At 41.4% G+C, this 18,787-nt stretch overlaps 1 protein-coding gene across 2 annotated transcripts in view; it reads right to left on the bottom strand.

The window, feature by feature from the left end:
- Positions 1–15,874: 15,874 nt before the first annotated feature.
- Positions 15,875–18,787, bottom strand: part of LOC124126336 (leukemia inhibitory factor receptor-like) — a 46,123-nt gene continuing 43,210 nt past the window's right edge. For both annotated transcript variants that reach the window (XM_048399934.1, XM_048399936.1), the window contains one exon: positions 15,875–17,641. In XM_048399934.1, the coding sequence (XP_048255891.1) occupies positions 16,868–17,641 (774 nt within the window). In that variant the 3' untranslated portion in view covers positions 15,875–16,867. The remainder of the gene's footprint in view (positions 17,642–18,787) is intronic.

Below are 18,787 nucleotides of genomic sequence, written 5' to 3'. Positions count from 1 at the left end.
TGTGTAAAAGATTTCCGTACCAAATAAATTATTTAGTGAAAAGAAAGGGTTGAGGAGGAACATAGCCAAGATTACCATGAAATAATGTGTGTTTTTTAGAAGATGTTACAGATTTGGAAAATGACTTTATTTCATCCAAAGAAATTACGAATGTCACTTTTGTTGCACAGACTTAACCGTCAGTATCATGCACACTTCTGGTTCACAATGTCATGAAAGTCCAAATATTGACTTTCCATCAATGTCTTGTGTAACCTCCCTGAACCCGAACAACTGCTTCAAGACGCCTCCTCATTCTTTGGATCAATCTCTGGATTTGATTCTGATAAATTCTGTCCCATTTTAAGCCGTCTTTTCGACAAAGAGAACCACCTGTCCATACGCTTAATGAACTGACTGCTGCTTTGCATGAGAAATGGGACAGAATTCCTCAGAATCAAATCCAGAGATTTATCAAAAGAATGAGGAGGCATCTTGTCTCAGTCATCTTGGGTGGCAAATTATGCTGTCCAGAGTTGCTTCCCTTTGGGTGCTAGGAACCTATAATTGTGGGTTTGAATCCCAGATTTGGCTTGTTTCTAGGTTTTCAGCACACTACTTCAATCTTTCCTGCGACATCACGCGAACACAAATGATATTACTGAATATATACAAAGCAGAGTAAAACTATTAACGTTCATCTGTCAGTAAATTTGTGTGGTCACAGTTGCTTTTGTCTTTGTGTGATGCCAATCTCATTAAAATCAGACCTTAGTTCTCACTCCCGTTAAACAAAGATCTGAAGACATCCCATTAGGGGTCACGTCAAAACGACCTTTCATCCGACTAATCAGAGCTTCGCTTATCAGATTATGAAAGTGACAGTCGAAATGTGATTTCTAATCATGCAACCTCGAAAACTTGAACAGGGGGTATTCTGAACGATAGTTACGGGTTAAACGACAGAATCCATACAGCCTAGAACATCCATTAGCCATTCCAGAAAGTTCTTTTGTTCAGGTATCAAATTTGTAACCGAGAATTTGTCAAAATATATTTCGAAGCGTAGTCGACAATTTGAAATTAGTGCCGAAAAGCACGAGAAAGCTCCCCTCTGATTGGTCAATCCATTGGCTGGTCAAAGTTCGCGCAAGGTCGGTCTGACATGACCCATAATGGGATGTCCTCAGATCTTTGTTTAGCGGAAGCGAGAACTAAGATTTGATTTTAATGAGATTGTGTGTGATGCCAACAGGGGAAGCAAACAGAAACGTCAGGACCCAATAAAGTGTCAGTGCTCTTACTCTTTAGTATGTCATGATCATGTTAGATTATTTTGCTTCGTAAAAATGTTACAGTCAACAGGTTCTTCCTCTCACTCTCGCTCAACAATTGCATGGGATGTGATTTACATGTCTAGTCAATTATGTAATTGAATATTTTCAACATTAGGATGGCTTTCCGAAAAAAAAATTGAATTAGATGTTCATGTTATTAGAAATATATTTTAATATTTTGTTTGAAATGATTGTTCTTGTGTCATTGTACATTCATGTCTGAAATATATCATTTCTATTTTATTCTAGAAGTATTTTAATGGTATGACTATTCTAAGGGAAATGGTTCTGATAATTATTTGTTATCTATCAGAGAGATGGCACAGATTCATTCATAACAGATTGTTAGGTGTTGTTTGTTTACCAGTATGTTCTACACTGTCCACTGTCAAGGTTCAATGGTTTGAAATAATTTTCTACAGTCTTCCATTTTGCACATTTTCCATTTTACAAATCATTGTAGCTTTTTTTCAAAACCACCATCGTCAGATATTTTGCTATGATGCCAAAAAAGTGCAAGTCAACTGATTGTCGTCATTGTTGAAAATAAAAAGATTATAAACTATTTCTATTTCTAGTGTGTGTGTTTTTTGGGGGGTGGTGGGGGGGGGGGGGGGGGGGGGGGGGGTCATCACAGACTCAACTGGCTGCGGAGTATTGCTGAATCAGTATAATGTGACTGGAACTGTGTAGGTGCTAATTGAGGGACGCATGAAACCCCATGTACCCCAAGTGATCCTGCTATAATGAATTTATCTTACTGACATGTTTTACTATGACATTGTGAAATAATTAAAACAAATTCAAAATTGATAGAGAACAGCTGTTTGAGCTGAGGTTAGCTTGTGCTATGTCACGTGACTTTCACTGACTCGGAAAAGGGGTGCAGCTTCTTGCTTGGAAGCCAGGTATAAGGGATATATTCTGCCTCTCAGAAATCCATGTACAACCTGTATAGCTGGTGGTGGGGAATAAGCAATTATTCACCCGTGAAGATCCGGGTAGAATAGGTCTTCAGCAAACCATGCTTGCCTTAAAAGGCAACTGTGCTTGTCGTAAGAGGCTACTAACGGTATCGGGTGGTCAGACTCGCTCACTTGTTTGATGCATGTCATTGTATCGTGGATTGATGCTCATGATATCAATCACTGGATTGTCTGGTTCAGACTCAATTGTTTACAGGCCGCTGTCATACAGGTAGAATATTGCTGAGTACTGCGTTAAACAACCAGAAACAATCAACAATCAATCACCGCCTGAGAAATATTCCTCTCCAAGGTGGGATACACAGTATTTGATCAAGATCACGTAGACAAATCAGATCTCATCATTCTGACATGGAGGTATGATAATGGCTCTTTAATTCCTTTGTCTTGCAACCAGATAACCTGAAACACATGAATCTGTAATAGTTTCAGGATAAACATGTACACATATACACATTACACAAGTAGTAATTCTATTGTTAAACCTCGAGAGCATACACAATAAGTAATATTGTAAGGAAATAATGACATTGTCATTGATATATAAGTTTAAACAATAAACTCATAAAACAATCTGAGCTGAAGGATCATATCACAGGACTACAAACCTGGTGATTCATACCTGTCACAATATAATCTAATGACACATCTGTTGTGGAAGCCTTATGTTGGCATTGGTTTGATATATCACGTGGGTATAATATCTAAAAACTACTATATTTGTTGCCCTCACAAACCCACCCCCGCCAATCAAGGGCATACTGCCGTACATCCGCTCTTTGTGTTGCACTCGCTGAGACCGACACCCCCACTGACCCACCTCTGCCAATCAAGGATATGCTGCCGTACATCCATTCTTTGTGTTGCACTCACTGACACCGACACCCCCACTGACCCACCCCTGCCAATCAAGGGTATACTAAGGGTATACTGCCGTACATCCACTCTTTGTGTTGCACTCACTGACACCGACACCCCTACTGACCCACCCCTGCCAATCAAGGGTATACTAAGGGTATACTGCCGTACATCCACTCTTTGTGTTGCACTCACTGACACCGACACCCCCACTGACCCACCCCTGCCAATCAAGGGTATACTAAGGGTATACTGCCGTACATCCACTCTTTGTGTTGCACTCACTGACACCGACACCCCCACTGACCCACCCCTGCCAATCAAGGGTATACTAAGGGTATACTGCCGTACATCCACTCTTTGTGTTGCACTCACTGACACCAACACCCCCACTGACCCACCCCCGCCAATCAAGGGTATACTGCCGTACATCCATTCTTTGTGTTGCACTCACTGACACCGACACCCCCACTGACCCACCCCCGCCAATCAAGGGTATACTGCCGTACATCCACTCTTTGTGTTGCACTCACTGACACCGACACCCCCACTGACCCACCCCCGCCAATCAAGGGTATACTGCCGTACATCCACTCTTTGTGTTGCACTCACTGACACCGACACCCCCACTGACCCACCCCCGCCAATCAAGGGTATACTGCCGTACATCCACTCTTTGAGTTGCACTCACTGACACCGATACCCCCACTGAACCTCCCCTGCCAATCAAGGGTATACTAAGGGTATACTGCCGTACATCCACTCTTTGTTTTGCACTCACTGACGCCGACACCCCCACTGACCCACCCCCGCCAATCAAGGGTATACTGCCATACATCCACTATTTGTGTTGCACTCACTGACACCGACACCCCCACTGACCCACCTCTGCCAATCAAGGGTATACTGCCGTACGTCCACTCTTTGTGTTGCACTCGCTGACACCGTCACCCTCACTGACCCCACCCTGCCAATCAAGGATATACTTCCGTACATCCACTCTTTGTGTTGCACTCACTGACACTGTCACCCTCACTGACCCACCCCTGCCAATCAAGGATATACTGCCGTACATCCATTCTTTGTGTTGCACTCGCTGACACCGTCACCCTCACTGACCCCACCCTGCCAATCAAGGATATACTGCCGTACATCCACTCTTTGAGTTGCACTCGCTGACACCGACACCCTTACTGACCCACCCCTGCCAATCAAGGGTATACTGCCGTACATCCACTCTTTGTGTTGCACTCACTGACACCGACACCCCTACTGACCCACCCCTGCCAATCAAGGGTATACTAAGGGTATACTGCCGTACATCCACTCTCTGTGTTGCACTCACTGACACCGATACCCCCACTGACCCACCCCTGCCAATCAAGGGTATACTGCCGTACATCCACTCTTTGTTTTGCACTCACTGACACCGACACCCCCACTGACCCACCCCTGCCAATCAAGGGTATACTGCCGTACATCCGCTCTTTGTGTTGCACTCACTGACACCGACACCCCCACTGACCCACCCCTGCCAATCAAGGGTATACTGCCGTACATCCACTATTTGTGTTGCACTCACTGACACCGACACCCCCACTGACCCACCCCTGCCAATCAAGGGTATACTGCCGTACATCCGCTCTTTGTGTTGCACTCACTGACACCGACACCCCCACTGACCCAACCCCGCCAATCAAGGGTATACTGCCGTACATCCGCTCTTTGTGTTGCTCTCGCTGACACCGACACCCCCACTGACCCAACCCCGCCAATCAAGGGTATACTGCCGTACATCCACTATTTGTGTTGCACTCACTGACACCGACACCCCCACTGACCCACCCCTGCCAATCAAGGGTATACTGCCGTACATCCACTCTTTGTGTTGCACTCACTGACACCGATACCCCCACTGACCCACCCCCGCCAATCAAGGGTATACTGCCGTACATCCGCTCTTTGTGTTGCACTCGCTGACACCGACACCCACACTGACCCAACCCCGCCAATCAAGGGTATACTGCCGTACATCCACTATTTGTGTTGCACTCACTGACACCGACACCCCCACTGACCCACCCCTGCCAATCAAGGGTATACTGCCGTACATCCACTCTTTGTGTTGCACTCACTGACACCGACACCCCCACTGACCCAACCCCGCCAATCAAGGGTATACCATAGTAAATCCGCTCTTGGTGTCACCCCCATGCACTCATCCCCGCCAATAAAGGGTATACCGTTGTAAATCCGCTCTTGCTGTCAACCCCATTCACTCATCCCCGCCAATCAAGGGTATACTGTTGTAAATCCGCTCTTGGTGTCACTCCCATGTACTCATCCCTACCGTAGTAAATCCGCTCATGCTGTCACCCCACGGACCCACGCCCGCCAATCAAGGGTGTACCGCATCAAGATTAGAAATATTAAAAAAAAAATTCAACTACAGAACCAGATATTAATTACATTTGAAACTATGAGCCTGAATTTATTTTTGAGAAAAATCACCTTGCAACAACAATAGGCAGGCAATTTATTCTTTCAAGAGCCTGAGGCATAATTATTATTTTTTAAGAATTTCCAGGGACATTATTTTTTTTCGATAAAATCCCAGGCCAACCAAGAATGTCGTCCCTTCGGCAAGCCGTGCCGTGTGCAAAAAGGCTTTCGCACACGGCATGAAACGTCACTTCTTACTTGTGTGAACACTCTACAACTCCCGAAAACCTGTTCAGGACGATCGAAGCTCCACGTATACGGCTTTTCTCTGTCGAACAGGGCTTTGCACTTTCACTTCTCGATATTCACAATTTGCCAGAGTATCCGTCTCGTCCTTCATAAATACTGTGTACGGCATGGGAAGGCGTTGCTGCGTCGTCGCCTTCGAAGAAGACCAAGGAAGGCGGTATAGCCGGGGAAGGCGTCAACCAAGTGCCCCACGGGGAAGCACGTATCGCAGGAGTTGGTGACAGGGTTGTCGGAGTGAGTGAGTAGAACTTAACGCCGCTGTGAACAGTATTCCAGCTACGTCACGTCGTGTCAGCTTAATGTTTGAGGAAAGCCTGAAGTGAAGTATTGTGGTGAAACCCACGAACAAGGGTATGGTGCTAACACACCTAGAAAAATAATCGGGGCGAGGCGGGATTCGAACGTACAATCATAGGTCACTGGCGTGCCCCCGAGTTGTTAGGAAGGATACGGCGGTGTCGCTTTGTGGTGGGGTTGACGAGCAACTCCGCACCTGTTGCCCACCGGACCTTCCCATCACCTGTCGACTACTAATGTCATCCGTGGTTGAGTCCACGCAAGCCTCCATCACGGCGTCGGTGACCAAATCCGTCAGGACTTTGATGTCGGAGTCTATCTCCGAGGTACGACAACAGACTACTTGGGACACTTGAACTGGCGATGCCAGTGTTTAACAACGTCATATGATGGGGCCCCTTCCCCATAAGTTTCATTTCATCGAAAGTTTCTTTTGGTGTGCGACCTTTCAGATATAAAAACCTAATCACTGCTCGGTATTCTACTGGCTCCATTGTCACACCCTACTCGATCATAACACCTGTAAAAGTGGTAAGATTAATAGTTCGGTGCTGCAAATTCAGACATAACCCATAGATACATGTATCATTACACATGTGAAATTTCAACCAAATATGATAACACTAAGTGGGTCAGGGGAAGTCTTTAATGAACACCCCTCGTATTTGTTCGGACACCCGATTGCCTATCCGTGGCAGCGCCACTCCAGCTCCCAGTACGTTCCGATCTGATCCGTCAGCCACAATCGGACGTATAGTACGGAATGCAAAATTCAGGCTTCCGGTTTCTCAAAGACTACCGCCTTGGTCTTGGAGACCTTCCTCCTCCGACATCTATGACAGCCGATGTCACAAATTCGGACAGTGGCGAAGAGGAAGGGGATTGAGTCACATGGAAGCAACTATTCCCATGGAAGCAGATTGTCGGCGACATCTACGCCAGGAGAAGAATTTCAGACATGGAACGATCGAGGCTTTAGGATCGGTCATCCAGCATGATGCACAGGAACTCGTTATGAAATAAAACTTTATACCTCCTGTATGTAAGTAGAGAACCTATATACAGGGGTATATAGTTTTGTTTACTGACCAATAACGCGTTCCTGTGTTTGCAAGACTGCGTTTTTGCTTCTATGTTTGAGCTCCAAGACATTGACTTCTCCTCCCTCCCTCACCGGATTGGAGTAGGATCACTCTTCGAGCTCTCCCACAATGCCCAAAATAAGAACATGGCCAGAGGCCCGTTAGGTCATCGGCAATATTCCACCGCAGCTCTAGGCGCATATGGACCCTCCTGAGAGACGTGTGCGCCCAGTGCGAGCTCTGAAGTATTACCTAGCAACGAAGCAAGACCTTTCCCTAAAGAAAACACCTATTTATATCCCGCAAACCCTCTGTGGATATAGTCATCTCCAAGGCTGCTGTCACAGGCCGGTTGAAAACCACTATCTGAAAGTTAATGGCATGCCGAGCTCTTCCCACATACAGTCTAGGATCCAAATGAGAACGATGAATTGCAAAATAACTCAAATTCGGGAATAGTCTAGTTAATGTCAATACGGTACACGGCAACGTATACCCTGTACCTAACAATATCTGCTGTTTGTTATTTGTAGTCCCATCACTGGAAAAGGTTGTCTAAGAAATTATCATGTTGCTCTGTGCAGAAGTAACATCTTGAACGGAGGGGGTAACAACGGTAGAAGAAACAGCGCAAACACGTACTGCACGTGCTACATAGTATACGTCGTTATTGACTGACAAGATGCGCTACTCAGCTGATGTGAAACAGTTGATTTTTAAGGTGTATGATTTCTATCAGTGTGAAGCAGATATTGAGTTATTTTGCAATTTATCGTTCTCATTTGGAGCCAAACGGAATGTGACATATCAATCGCTTGCAGGTTGTAAATGGTGCTGACGGGGGATAATAAGACATATAGTGCCCTGAACAGGGATATAGATGTTTGCCTGATATTTTTTCTCTTCAAAGGTTAATCTAGTTGCTTTAACTATGAACATTGCTGTAACCTGCTGTGACACAATATTATATACATATTACTTTTGAGCTTTTAAGGATTATGCTTCCCGTGAAGATTCGGGTTAGAATAGTTCTTCAACCAGACATGCTTGACGTAAAAGGTGACTATGCTTGTCGTAAGAGGCGATCGGTTGGTCAGGCTCTCTGATTTGGTTGATGCATGCCATCGTATCCCCATTGCGATGCTCATGATATCAATCAGTGGATTGTCTCTTCCAGATTTGATTATTTACAGACCGCGTCACATAGCTAGAATATTGCCGAGAGCGGTGTTAAACAACAAATATAACGGTTATGCAAATATATGAAACTATTTAATAGTTAATTTCCCACCGTACCCCTATGTGTCGGCGTACCAGGGGTAGACAATTAGACGTCCTCAAATCAAACGATGCAGGTTCAAACCCCACTATACATACGTTTTCACTTGTCAAAATATAAAGAAAACCACGCAGGTGTCACAGGTGAGATTTTACAGTCACATTTTGCTTGTAAATATAGGATACAGTGCTTGTCTAATATAATGTCCATCATGATGGTCTGGTAAATTAATTGAAAGGTTGGTTCAAGATAATGTAACATGGACAAACAGCTGCCCATTTCTTAAATATCACGGAGCGTTTAAACAATAGAATGATGTCACAGATGTGTTCTAAGAGGTGGAATATTCTCTTAAATCTCCGTTCCTTAAATATAACGGATTGTGTGTTGTTGCTAAAACAACTCCTTACTTCAGACACAGCTCACTTTGCTACCACATCTTCCCGAGCCAAGGGAGTTAACTGACTGTAACAGTTCAGTTTCTACCCTTCCGAACTAGGCTGGAACTTCTGGGCGCTATCGTCGCGCCACCAGTGGCTACTACAAGTTATGTCCCTCCTATGTTCCTCCAACTGACCAATCAGATTCCACCTCTCATATCATTTGCATTTGTTTCAAACAAAATGGCGGCGCACAGTCAAGAAGATCTGATCGATAATCAATAACTATATTGTAATGAAACCCGAATTAAAAACATGAAAAGATCTGAAGCAAAGTTGACGGTACATATTCTTTGCAAATCCTGCAATCGACAGAAATCTGGACGGCAGTTTACGAACCCGATGTCGATTTCGTTACTCGATTTTGATTGGACTATGCAGTCCAGTCTCGTTAGTCCAGTCGAAATATAACTCCATAATTCCAGCCTAGTTCGTCAAGGGTGGAAACTGGACTTTAATAGTCAGTTATCTCCCTTGCGTCGGGAAGATGCAACTACAACATCAAACGTGAATTCTCCATTAAGATACTTAATTTTAAGTATCTCTTTAGTTGTTATTATTACACCGATTGAGTGTTCTTCTCCTCCTTCCATAGAAAACCCATCTACACCCTTTCGCCATAAGTATTCGAAAAACAAACATGGCGGTCGTCAAATCTCTCTTGGCTTCCCTGAAACATTTCTTGTGTAAAATAAATCGTCTGAAACATACAAATGTTATGTTATATCTCCTATCGAAGAAAACACTCGTAAAACCCTCCTCTCAATGCTGTATCGTCAGTGTTTGATAGGGATTCATAAACACATGCTCATGATATAGTCGGAATCTCACAATTGACAGGGGCGGTCGGGTAGCCTAGTGGTTAAAGCGTTCGCTCGTCACGCTGAAGACCCGGGTTCGATTCCCGACATGGGTACAATGTGTGAAGCCCATTTCTGGTGTCCCCCGCCGTGATATTGCTGGAATATTGCTAAAAGCGGCGTAAAACCATACTCACTCACTCACAATTGACTCTGCTTTTGGCAGAGATTTCATATGAATATAGAAAGGGTTTTGTCGCTTTTATTGTAAAAGGATAAAACCTAGCCTGCAGTAAGACTGTCCCTAGAGAAATACACCAAGTTTAAAAATAAATCACCGTCAGTAGCTGAAACCCAAGTTGCACTTGAGTGAGATGTCGTTCTATGTATTCATATAACAACGGTATTGTATTGAAACAGAGTTAGTTTTTACACTAAAACTGATCAAAACCTAGAATGCTTTCGGGGAATTAGCCACGGGATCAACACACCTTCAAAGACAAACAGAGAGAGGTTCTCAGGCAAAGCAGGAATTCTTTATTAAATGTTTTCTTCATCATCAAGCATATAGACATAATCTGACAATCTCCTTCATAATCAAACACAAAGACATAATCAGACAAATAATTAAGCAGTGATACAAAAACTGTTAAGATATTCTTTGTTATATAATAGGCATGAGTTAATAAACAATTGCTTGTTATGTGATCTCACTTTGAGAACAATGCATTAACTTCAGAGACGTCTCAGTACCTATTCAAGTTACAGCCTAATATAACATTGCATAAGATTACGTAACACATTTATAATTAAAATACCATTTTAAAATAATAACAAAGTGTAAAGTGTAAGCTCAACTCATTGGATATTCATTTATATCATAGCAGTGAACATTTGATATAATGCAGACATTATAATCAATTCAAATTAAATTACTCATTGATAATTACTCATAATGTTTGATATATATATTTAAGGTACTCATAAATAACATCTGAACAATGCTTACAAAAAGCATTCATATGAAAGATTATAACAACACCTTTCTTGAACAATGACATGTCTAATAACTTATTTTACATTAAATACGGTACATGTGACGTCATGAACTATAGCTGATTCAGGTGTTCACTCCAGAGTTCAATAGTGAATACAAGATTTAATACGGTAAATAATACTGGGAGCTGCATTCAATGACTGAATACACTATACTAAATTCATATAACAGCTATGCGCAAAATGGTTAAATACGGTACGTGACGTCACTGCCGAGCGCTGGTGAGTGCGCCGTTATGTAACAGTGCCGCCTGTGCATGCCGCGCTATGCGGGCCGAGCTTATACAAATCACACATGAATGAACACCGTATTTGAAACTTGAAATATATATGAATTAAAACTGATTATTAGTGAACGTATATTCTATTGTGAATGTTTATGAACCTAATTGGAGAATGGGCGATCTTTTTCAATTTATCTTCCCTTCACTAACCCGCTAGGTGCGCTGACCCGGACGGTCCAACCTTAAACTGACGTCGCATGTGGTATGCGCGATACGAGCACTACATGTTACTATGACGCCTATAGACAGTTAACTAGTATAACCTTCACCTTTGTCGGCAACGGTCACGCTCGTGTGTGGACAGCATATCTTTTCGCCTAAACAATGATTTATCTATTGCCATGTCCGGAAATAAATGTTCCTTGATTTAATGATACATCACGATGACCACGACTGATTATATTGTATAGTTATCCACTAGATAGGCGTTCGAAGCGATGCGTTGAGATCAGCTGATCGTTCATCCCAGGTCGCTTTGTTGACGTTTTGCAATCGGTACTGAAAGTGTTGCCCTTGATGTATGAATATGAAAATTAAGTAGATTTTGTATACGTTCCTATATCTATGTTGTAGCATCGCCGAGCAGGCTACATCATATGCATGCATTTCAGTATGTACAACGGTGAGGCGATACGGTACGCGAAATGTGAAGGTCTCATGCAACGTTGCCCGTAGCCTCAATGTTGTGAATATTGACAGCAACACATGTAAGTATTTGTCAGATATATAACAGAGAGCAATGAGGAATGTTCTCAAGAAATTGTAAGAGTAACAGGCACTGTAAAATTACGTCATAAACTAGATATCATGTTACAATGTTCAAAATAAAAGAAATGGAAATCACTGAAATCTGTTTTGATATTTAAGGGTTATGGTGCATGTTTGTATACAAGGATTTTATGTATATGAACGGTATCTGTTTGTTGCCAAATACTACCATGATTATATTTCAATATGATCAATGAAAGATATATATTATTTTGGCCTTAAAAAAATTCAGACACAGAGGACCCTACATGTTAGTTAAAATACATATTCAAGAGTACAAACTACATTTTTTAAAAATAAAACAGTATATTCATACTTATTGCTAATTTCTATAATGTTGATTGTAGGAACAATGCAGTGTCTGCATCCAGTTTGCATTGACAATAATCATATGATTGTGACACAGATAAAGCTGATTCTTAACTTCATTAGGCCTTGCTTTTTTATGTTTCCTTGTTCTAAACTGATGTTTCAAATTCCAACATAAACAAATTATTAATGTTTTTTCTTTTTTCTCTTCACACCAAAAGATATCTTCATTGCACAATGACTCTAATTATTTTATTTAATATCTTGGCACACTTGTGCATGTCTACTAGTATTTGATTACACATGCATGACTTTTTAGCTGTCATCTGTTTCTGAACTGAATTTTATGCTGATAAAGATAAGTAACATAAAAAAGGGACTGGTATTCTTTCAGGTTTGGAGAATCAATCAATTCATAGTGAAAACATTTTTAATTTCTTACATAAGTTACTTTGATCTTGATAAGATCAAAATAGATACAAATTAAATTGAGGACATTTAAATTATGCAGTCTTATTCATTTCAGCCAGTCTGTCTAAAATCCGGTCCTATTTTTCAGGCAATAATAAATGAATGAAAATTTAAGAAAAATATACCTTACCTGAGTGAATCAGTCAATATGCATATTGACTGAAATATTCAGTCAAAATAAATATTGGGTCTGATTATAGACACTGACTGTAACATATGTAAGTATAATCTGTTATATGCAAAAACAAATAACATAAATAAATCCATTTATCTACATGGAATGACTGTGGGGTTTAATTTGCATTTATTTAACCATCAGAAGATTTGATGATAAACTTTCATATTCATATTTTCATATAAAATTCATATTTGCTATATGATAATAATATCTACAAAATATACTTTATACTACAGGTGTCTTGAAGTACTGTTGAATGAAAATCAGGATACTTAGATACAGCATGATAGTGTGTTGGTTTGTATGGGAAATAATTTGTCAACATTAAAATAAATAAAATGTTACTAAAACAAGAAGATAAAACTATGATTTAGATCTATTTATGCATCATACACATTTTGTGGGGTAGTCAGTATGATTTGTTGTTTGTTAGGACACATCTCGGTAATTAACTACTATTTTAAGAGCATGAGTATCAGAATTCTGTAAGAAATGATGGATCAACTAATTAACACCTGTTATGACTCAGAGCACTTAATGGTGGGACACGTGTTATAAGGGGCAGAATAATATGGGTAAATCTCTTATTTCAATGTATGATGACTGGTATGTACATGTATATTGCAACTGAGTAACTGAGTGCTTAGATCTAATAGATGCATGGTAGATGTTCATTTGGCCTATTTCTAAAAAAATAATATAAATTCAAATATCCAGATGCAACTTTAATTTTGATATAAAAAGTAACATTTAAAATCAGTTGTTTTATTATTTTGAACTATATTTATTCGTAAAATATTTGTAAAGGCGCGGATGAATACTTACTATATAGATCATTGGTAAAGGCCTGTCAAAGTTGTCTGTGTGCTGCAAATGTTTGCGTATCACAAATTTTATTAAATTGAAGTCCATGGTAGTATTTGTTGAGATTTGAATGCTTGAATTGTTGTGGGAAATAACACAAAGGCTGATAAATAAAATGAGTTTGCATTATTTCATCGATGCAATATGTTCGCCCAGACTGACAGAATGCCTCGCTGTTTTCTGACGTAGAAAATACCGTGGCAATATACCATTTTTCATGACGTTTTTCCCGCTATATTCCAAAGTGACAATTCGTCTTGTAGATGAAGACTCAACAAATGTTGATATTATAACTAATAATCACTACAAAATATGTGCTAGTTAAAAATATTCAGTTGTAAACCACCGTTTTTGAACGAAGGTGCAACAGGATAACTCTTTAGCTTGGCTCCGTCTCTACATGTCAGTAGTTGTCGCAGCGCGCATTGATCCGGGAACCAGACCGGAAGCGACAGTTTGGACCGTCGCTTACACCATTTCAAAAGGAGAGTTATTGCCCTTTGGAACATAAAGATCGCCCATTCGCCAAACAGAGAAATTGCTTGTGAACTGTAATTTAGAAATGAATATAAACACTGCTATAGGAAAGCCTGTTTCATTATAACTATTCTACAACATAAAACTACTACGTTATCTGTAGCGTCCAAATTATGCTAAAAGTATAGTACCTGAGATATTCTATACAGCGTCCATTTATCTTACCGAATGGAAATAATATGCATAAATTGGAAAACATAAATTTATCAGGCATTGCTTAATTTGCGTGCATTTATCTAGAACAAAAAGTTACGTTCAAGTATTGTAGTCTAGTGATATGCCCTCACAAAGTAGTTACCTAATGAGAAATATATTTTTGGCTACAGATAAGAATAATATACTTTGCTGTACTTGCACTGATCTGGTTTTGTATATAAAGAATATATTTGATGCATGAACATAGGATATAAGTTATATTCTAGAACGGTATTTATCAGGCATAAGAACGCAAACAAATATACATAACGTAAATTATATCGAGTAACTGGATCATATTAATGCATATTGACGCATTTAATGTTGTTGCATTATAAAACCACTCTACTAACGATACAGCATACAATAAGGTAAATAACACGACACACATATGAATACTGGTCCTACCGATACATGGACAAATAATTCATACATTATTATAATGCACGCTATTCACATTGAAACATGATAATTATAAAGCATCCACGACACCTGTGATTAATAATTACAAATGTATTTGCCTAGTAGTTTTAACCCGATAAATAAACATGTGGGATACGAACGCTGATTGTGGAATAGTAATATTTCTACATGCGACGCACGCATATAAATTACTGTTGTTAATTTGTGTCAGTAAAACTTGAATAATATGCAGCTTAGATTCGCACGGCATTTCGAATACATAGAGTATAAGTTCATTGTTCAAGCATGATATTCATACAAAATTAAAAACAATTTTAAGCAAGTTCAACCTAAATGGCAAAGTAACAAGTAAAAGTGACTTACCTTCAAAGACAAACAGAGAGAGGTTCTCAGGCAAAGCAGGAATGACTAACAGTCGATTTCCCCCTATATTTATACCTGAGACCTCCTTTGTTAATCTGAAGGCAAGTCTACACGTGCATGTCCAGTTTGAAATTTGAGACTTTGGACTAATGAAGACTGGACATGTTATACAATTTTGTATGATGGGTTTGGTCTGTTAATAGCCAAAGCCGACGGTCAGTTTGGAAAGTTGAGTAACAGAAGATTATAAATGCCGATAGAATCTCTCAGCTCTTGTTTGGTTTCGCGTTTTCAATTTTCTAGTTTGGTCAGTTGACGCTAAATAGCTGATAACGGTACACTGGTAAGTGCCGAACGCGCTGACCACTACCAGTTGTTATTCAACATGTAATTAAAGTCTCGCCCACCGACCTGATTGTGGCGGCGTAAATCTGAAGTGCCAGATGTTGTAATGCAATTTCTTATCGCTAGTATGTACCAACAGGTCTTAAATGGTTAACCGACAACTTATGAATTGAAGGCGAATTTCACAAAAAGTTGAATAAAATATAGCAATTTTAGCACTGTTACAGTATCACTAGATACATTATATCAACGAATAACACAAACAGACCCAATTATCCCAAAGTCTTTGTCTTTTAATTGTGTGAAAGCAGCTCAAATAAAAAATAAAATAATAATAAAAACATGACAAAAATCGATTAATGTGGAATACAACGAAGGAACGTTGTTGTCGGATACCGTACTCTGCAACCTTGAAACATGTACATACTAAGTAAAATGGAAATAAGAACAATAACTAAAAGTCTACGTGATTATCAACATGTTGAAATAGTACCAGAATTGGTAATGGGATGAATAGTGACTGTCGTGCATGGATAATGTGAAAATAACATTAACACTCATTCCATTGTGTCCTGGATTATATTCGAAATGTATGGGCCCTTGTCTTTCACGTAATGACACAGTCTGTTTGGACCTGAGCACGTTTGACAAAGCGATCTTAGCTACGACTATATTGATGCAAAGCAGTACTGGTTGTAGCGCTGAGATTGCTCGTTGGAACGACAAACCGGTGTATGATTTACATTTTAATGTCATCAGGCACCATTGATTAAGACGACATTCCGAACACATTTCTGTGATTAAACTTTTGGGTCACATCGGTTTTGCGGAACGAGCAGTAGTTAGAAGCACGTGAGTCGTCCTACGATCTTTGTATTTAGTAAACATTGTACAACAAACATCGCGGATCGATGAAACCTGAAGCCCCTCGAGAACACATACTGATTCCACGTGTAACGACCTGAGAAACATTGGTCAAAATAGTCCGATCTGGCTTGCAATCCACTGACAGCATAAATTCAAAGCCTGACACAACAGATCAGTCATCGTGTTGAAGATATTATAGTGTCGTGCACTGGAAACGTGTAGCCGATGCTTAAAGTGAGTGAGTTTGTTTCAATGCCGCTTTGAAATGTGACGGCGTGACCATGCTTAAAGTGAGTGCGTTTGTTTCAATGCCGCTTTGAAATGTGACGGCGTGACCATGCTTAAAGTAGGTGGACTTGCAGTGGGTGGGCGATGGGGAACGCCAACAGTTAGTACGATCAAAGTTTAGTACAGTAGTATTCATTTCCTGGATCCCCACAGCCCTGCTTTAACCCGACATGGAGTGAAGGGAAGGAAGGATTTGTGAACACTGCTGGTGGAGGTGAAAGGCTCTTCAGGCCCATTTCGTTACGATCAGATTGAAGTTCTTCTTCCTCCGTTTTCTCTTCTTCTTCTTCCTCATTCAAATCTTCCTCGTCTGTTTGCACCACTGCCACATACGCGGACAGAACATCGGAATCATAGGCTGAGTTTGTCTCGTCCCCGGTATCACACCACGACTCATCCCAAACTCTGCTGCCTTCACCGCTCTGCTCCACGTCTGCTACAGTTGTGTGCTTGCTGCCTTCGCCGCTCTGCTCCACGTCTGCTACAGTTGTGTGCTTGCTGCCTTCGCCGCTCTGCTCCACGTCTGCTACAGTTGTGTGCTTGCTGCCTTCGCCGCTCTGCTCCACGTCTGCTACAGTTGTGTGCTTGCTGCCTTCGCCGCTCTGCTCCACGTCTGCTACAGTTGTGTGCTTGCTGCCTTCGCCGCTCTGCTGGTTGCTTCCAATAGTCTGCTCCACATCTACGACAGTCGTCTGCTCGTTGACGGTCGCTGGCGGGGATTCGGGAGGAACAGATTCTCGAGAGTTGAGCCGGTTAAATTTTGAACGGGGACAGGGCGTTGGAAGCATGGCGTTGTATTGTTGAGCATTGCGGGCCGCAGCCTCTGGGGTCAGACTCCCTCGCCCGCTGTCGAAGCTCTGGCGATGATTTGCGGGCGGGACCTCCTACAAGAAGATGTACAGACTAGGTAAGGGAATAAATCATGATGGCAAGGATTGTATCAATGATCACATTTGCTCTACACTGTTGTCTGCTCTGTAACACCACAAGCTATATGACGTCGGCCCGTAATTAATATTCGAGTCTTGGCCAGACAAACCCGTGATTGATATCATGAGCATCGCCCCGCACAGTTTGGACACGATGACGCCCAATCACCCATGTTACAGAGCCTGATCCCCCGATACATTAAGCCGCACCTTACGACCAGCATATGTTGCTGGGGACCTGTCCAACGACGTGTTACCTCCATGTTGTTACTGAATACGGTTCTACGCCGCCGCTAGCATAATCCAGCAACATTACAGGGGACACCAAGAATAGGTTTACATATCGGACTAATAGTAATGGGAATCGAACCCAGATCTTCAACGTGGCGAGTGGACAATTTAACCACTAAGCAACCCTGCCAAGTAAGCCTCGCAACTCGCATACATGTTTCCGACATGACCAACTTTCAGTTTCGATTGAGTTTATAACTTTGTTGCCTGTCCTACAACTGTAAGAAGTGTAAATGGTTCCCAGAAAAATATACTGAGAGGCAATGAAAAAGCAATCAGCAGTTTTTATCATAGAATAGTAACAGAGGAGAAAACAAAGTGATTAGTTATTGAAAAATGTTACTTAGCCTGATAATTGTCTTCTGTCGTCGTGTGTACAGACATGTTTGGTTGTGTGCACACCATCCTGAATAAAACGCCATAACACATCTTCAGCTTGCAGTCCGAAATGCACGTGCACGACATGAATTTTGAATTGCATGCAAACAGTACACATTGCTCACCTATAAAATCACATCATGATTTGAAACTGGTGTCCATATGCACCATGCCACGGTTAACCCAAGATCAGCGACACCAGGCCATTTGAATGCTGCGAGCTGGCACTCCAAAGACTGACGTTGCACAACACTTTAATGTCCATCCATCAACTGTCAGTCGTCTCAGAAGGCGCTACCAAGTCACAGGCAGGGTGGAGGATCGGCCAGGCCCAGGTGTTCAACGGGTGACAACAGGACGTCAGGATCGCTATATTGTCATGCAACACCTCCGACGTCGATTTCAGACAGCTGTACAGACTGCTAACAACAG

This window comes from Haliotis rufescens, unplaced genomic scaffold (assembly GCF_023055435.1).
Source record: "Haliotis rufescens isolate VD_foot unplaced genomic scaffold, xgHalRufe1.0.p SCAF_2, whole genome shotgun sequence".
Lineage (NCBI taxonomy): Eukaryota > Metazoa > Mollusca > Gastropoda > Lepetellida > Haliotidae > Haliotis > Haliotis rufescens.
The sequence above is the reverse complement of the archived record's forward strand: the minus strand, read 5'-3'. Positions and strand labels throughout refer to the sequence as shown.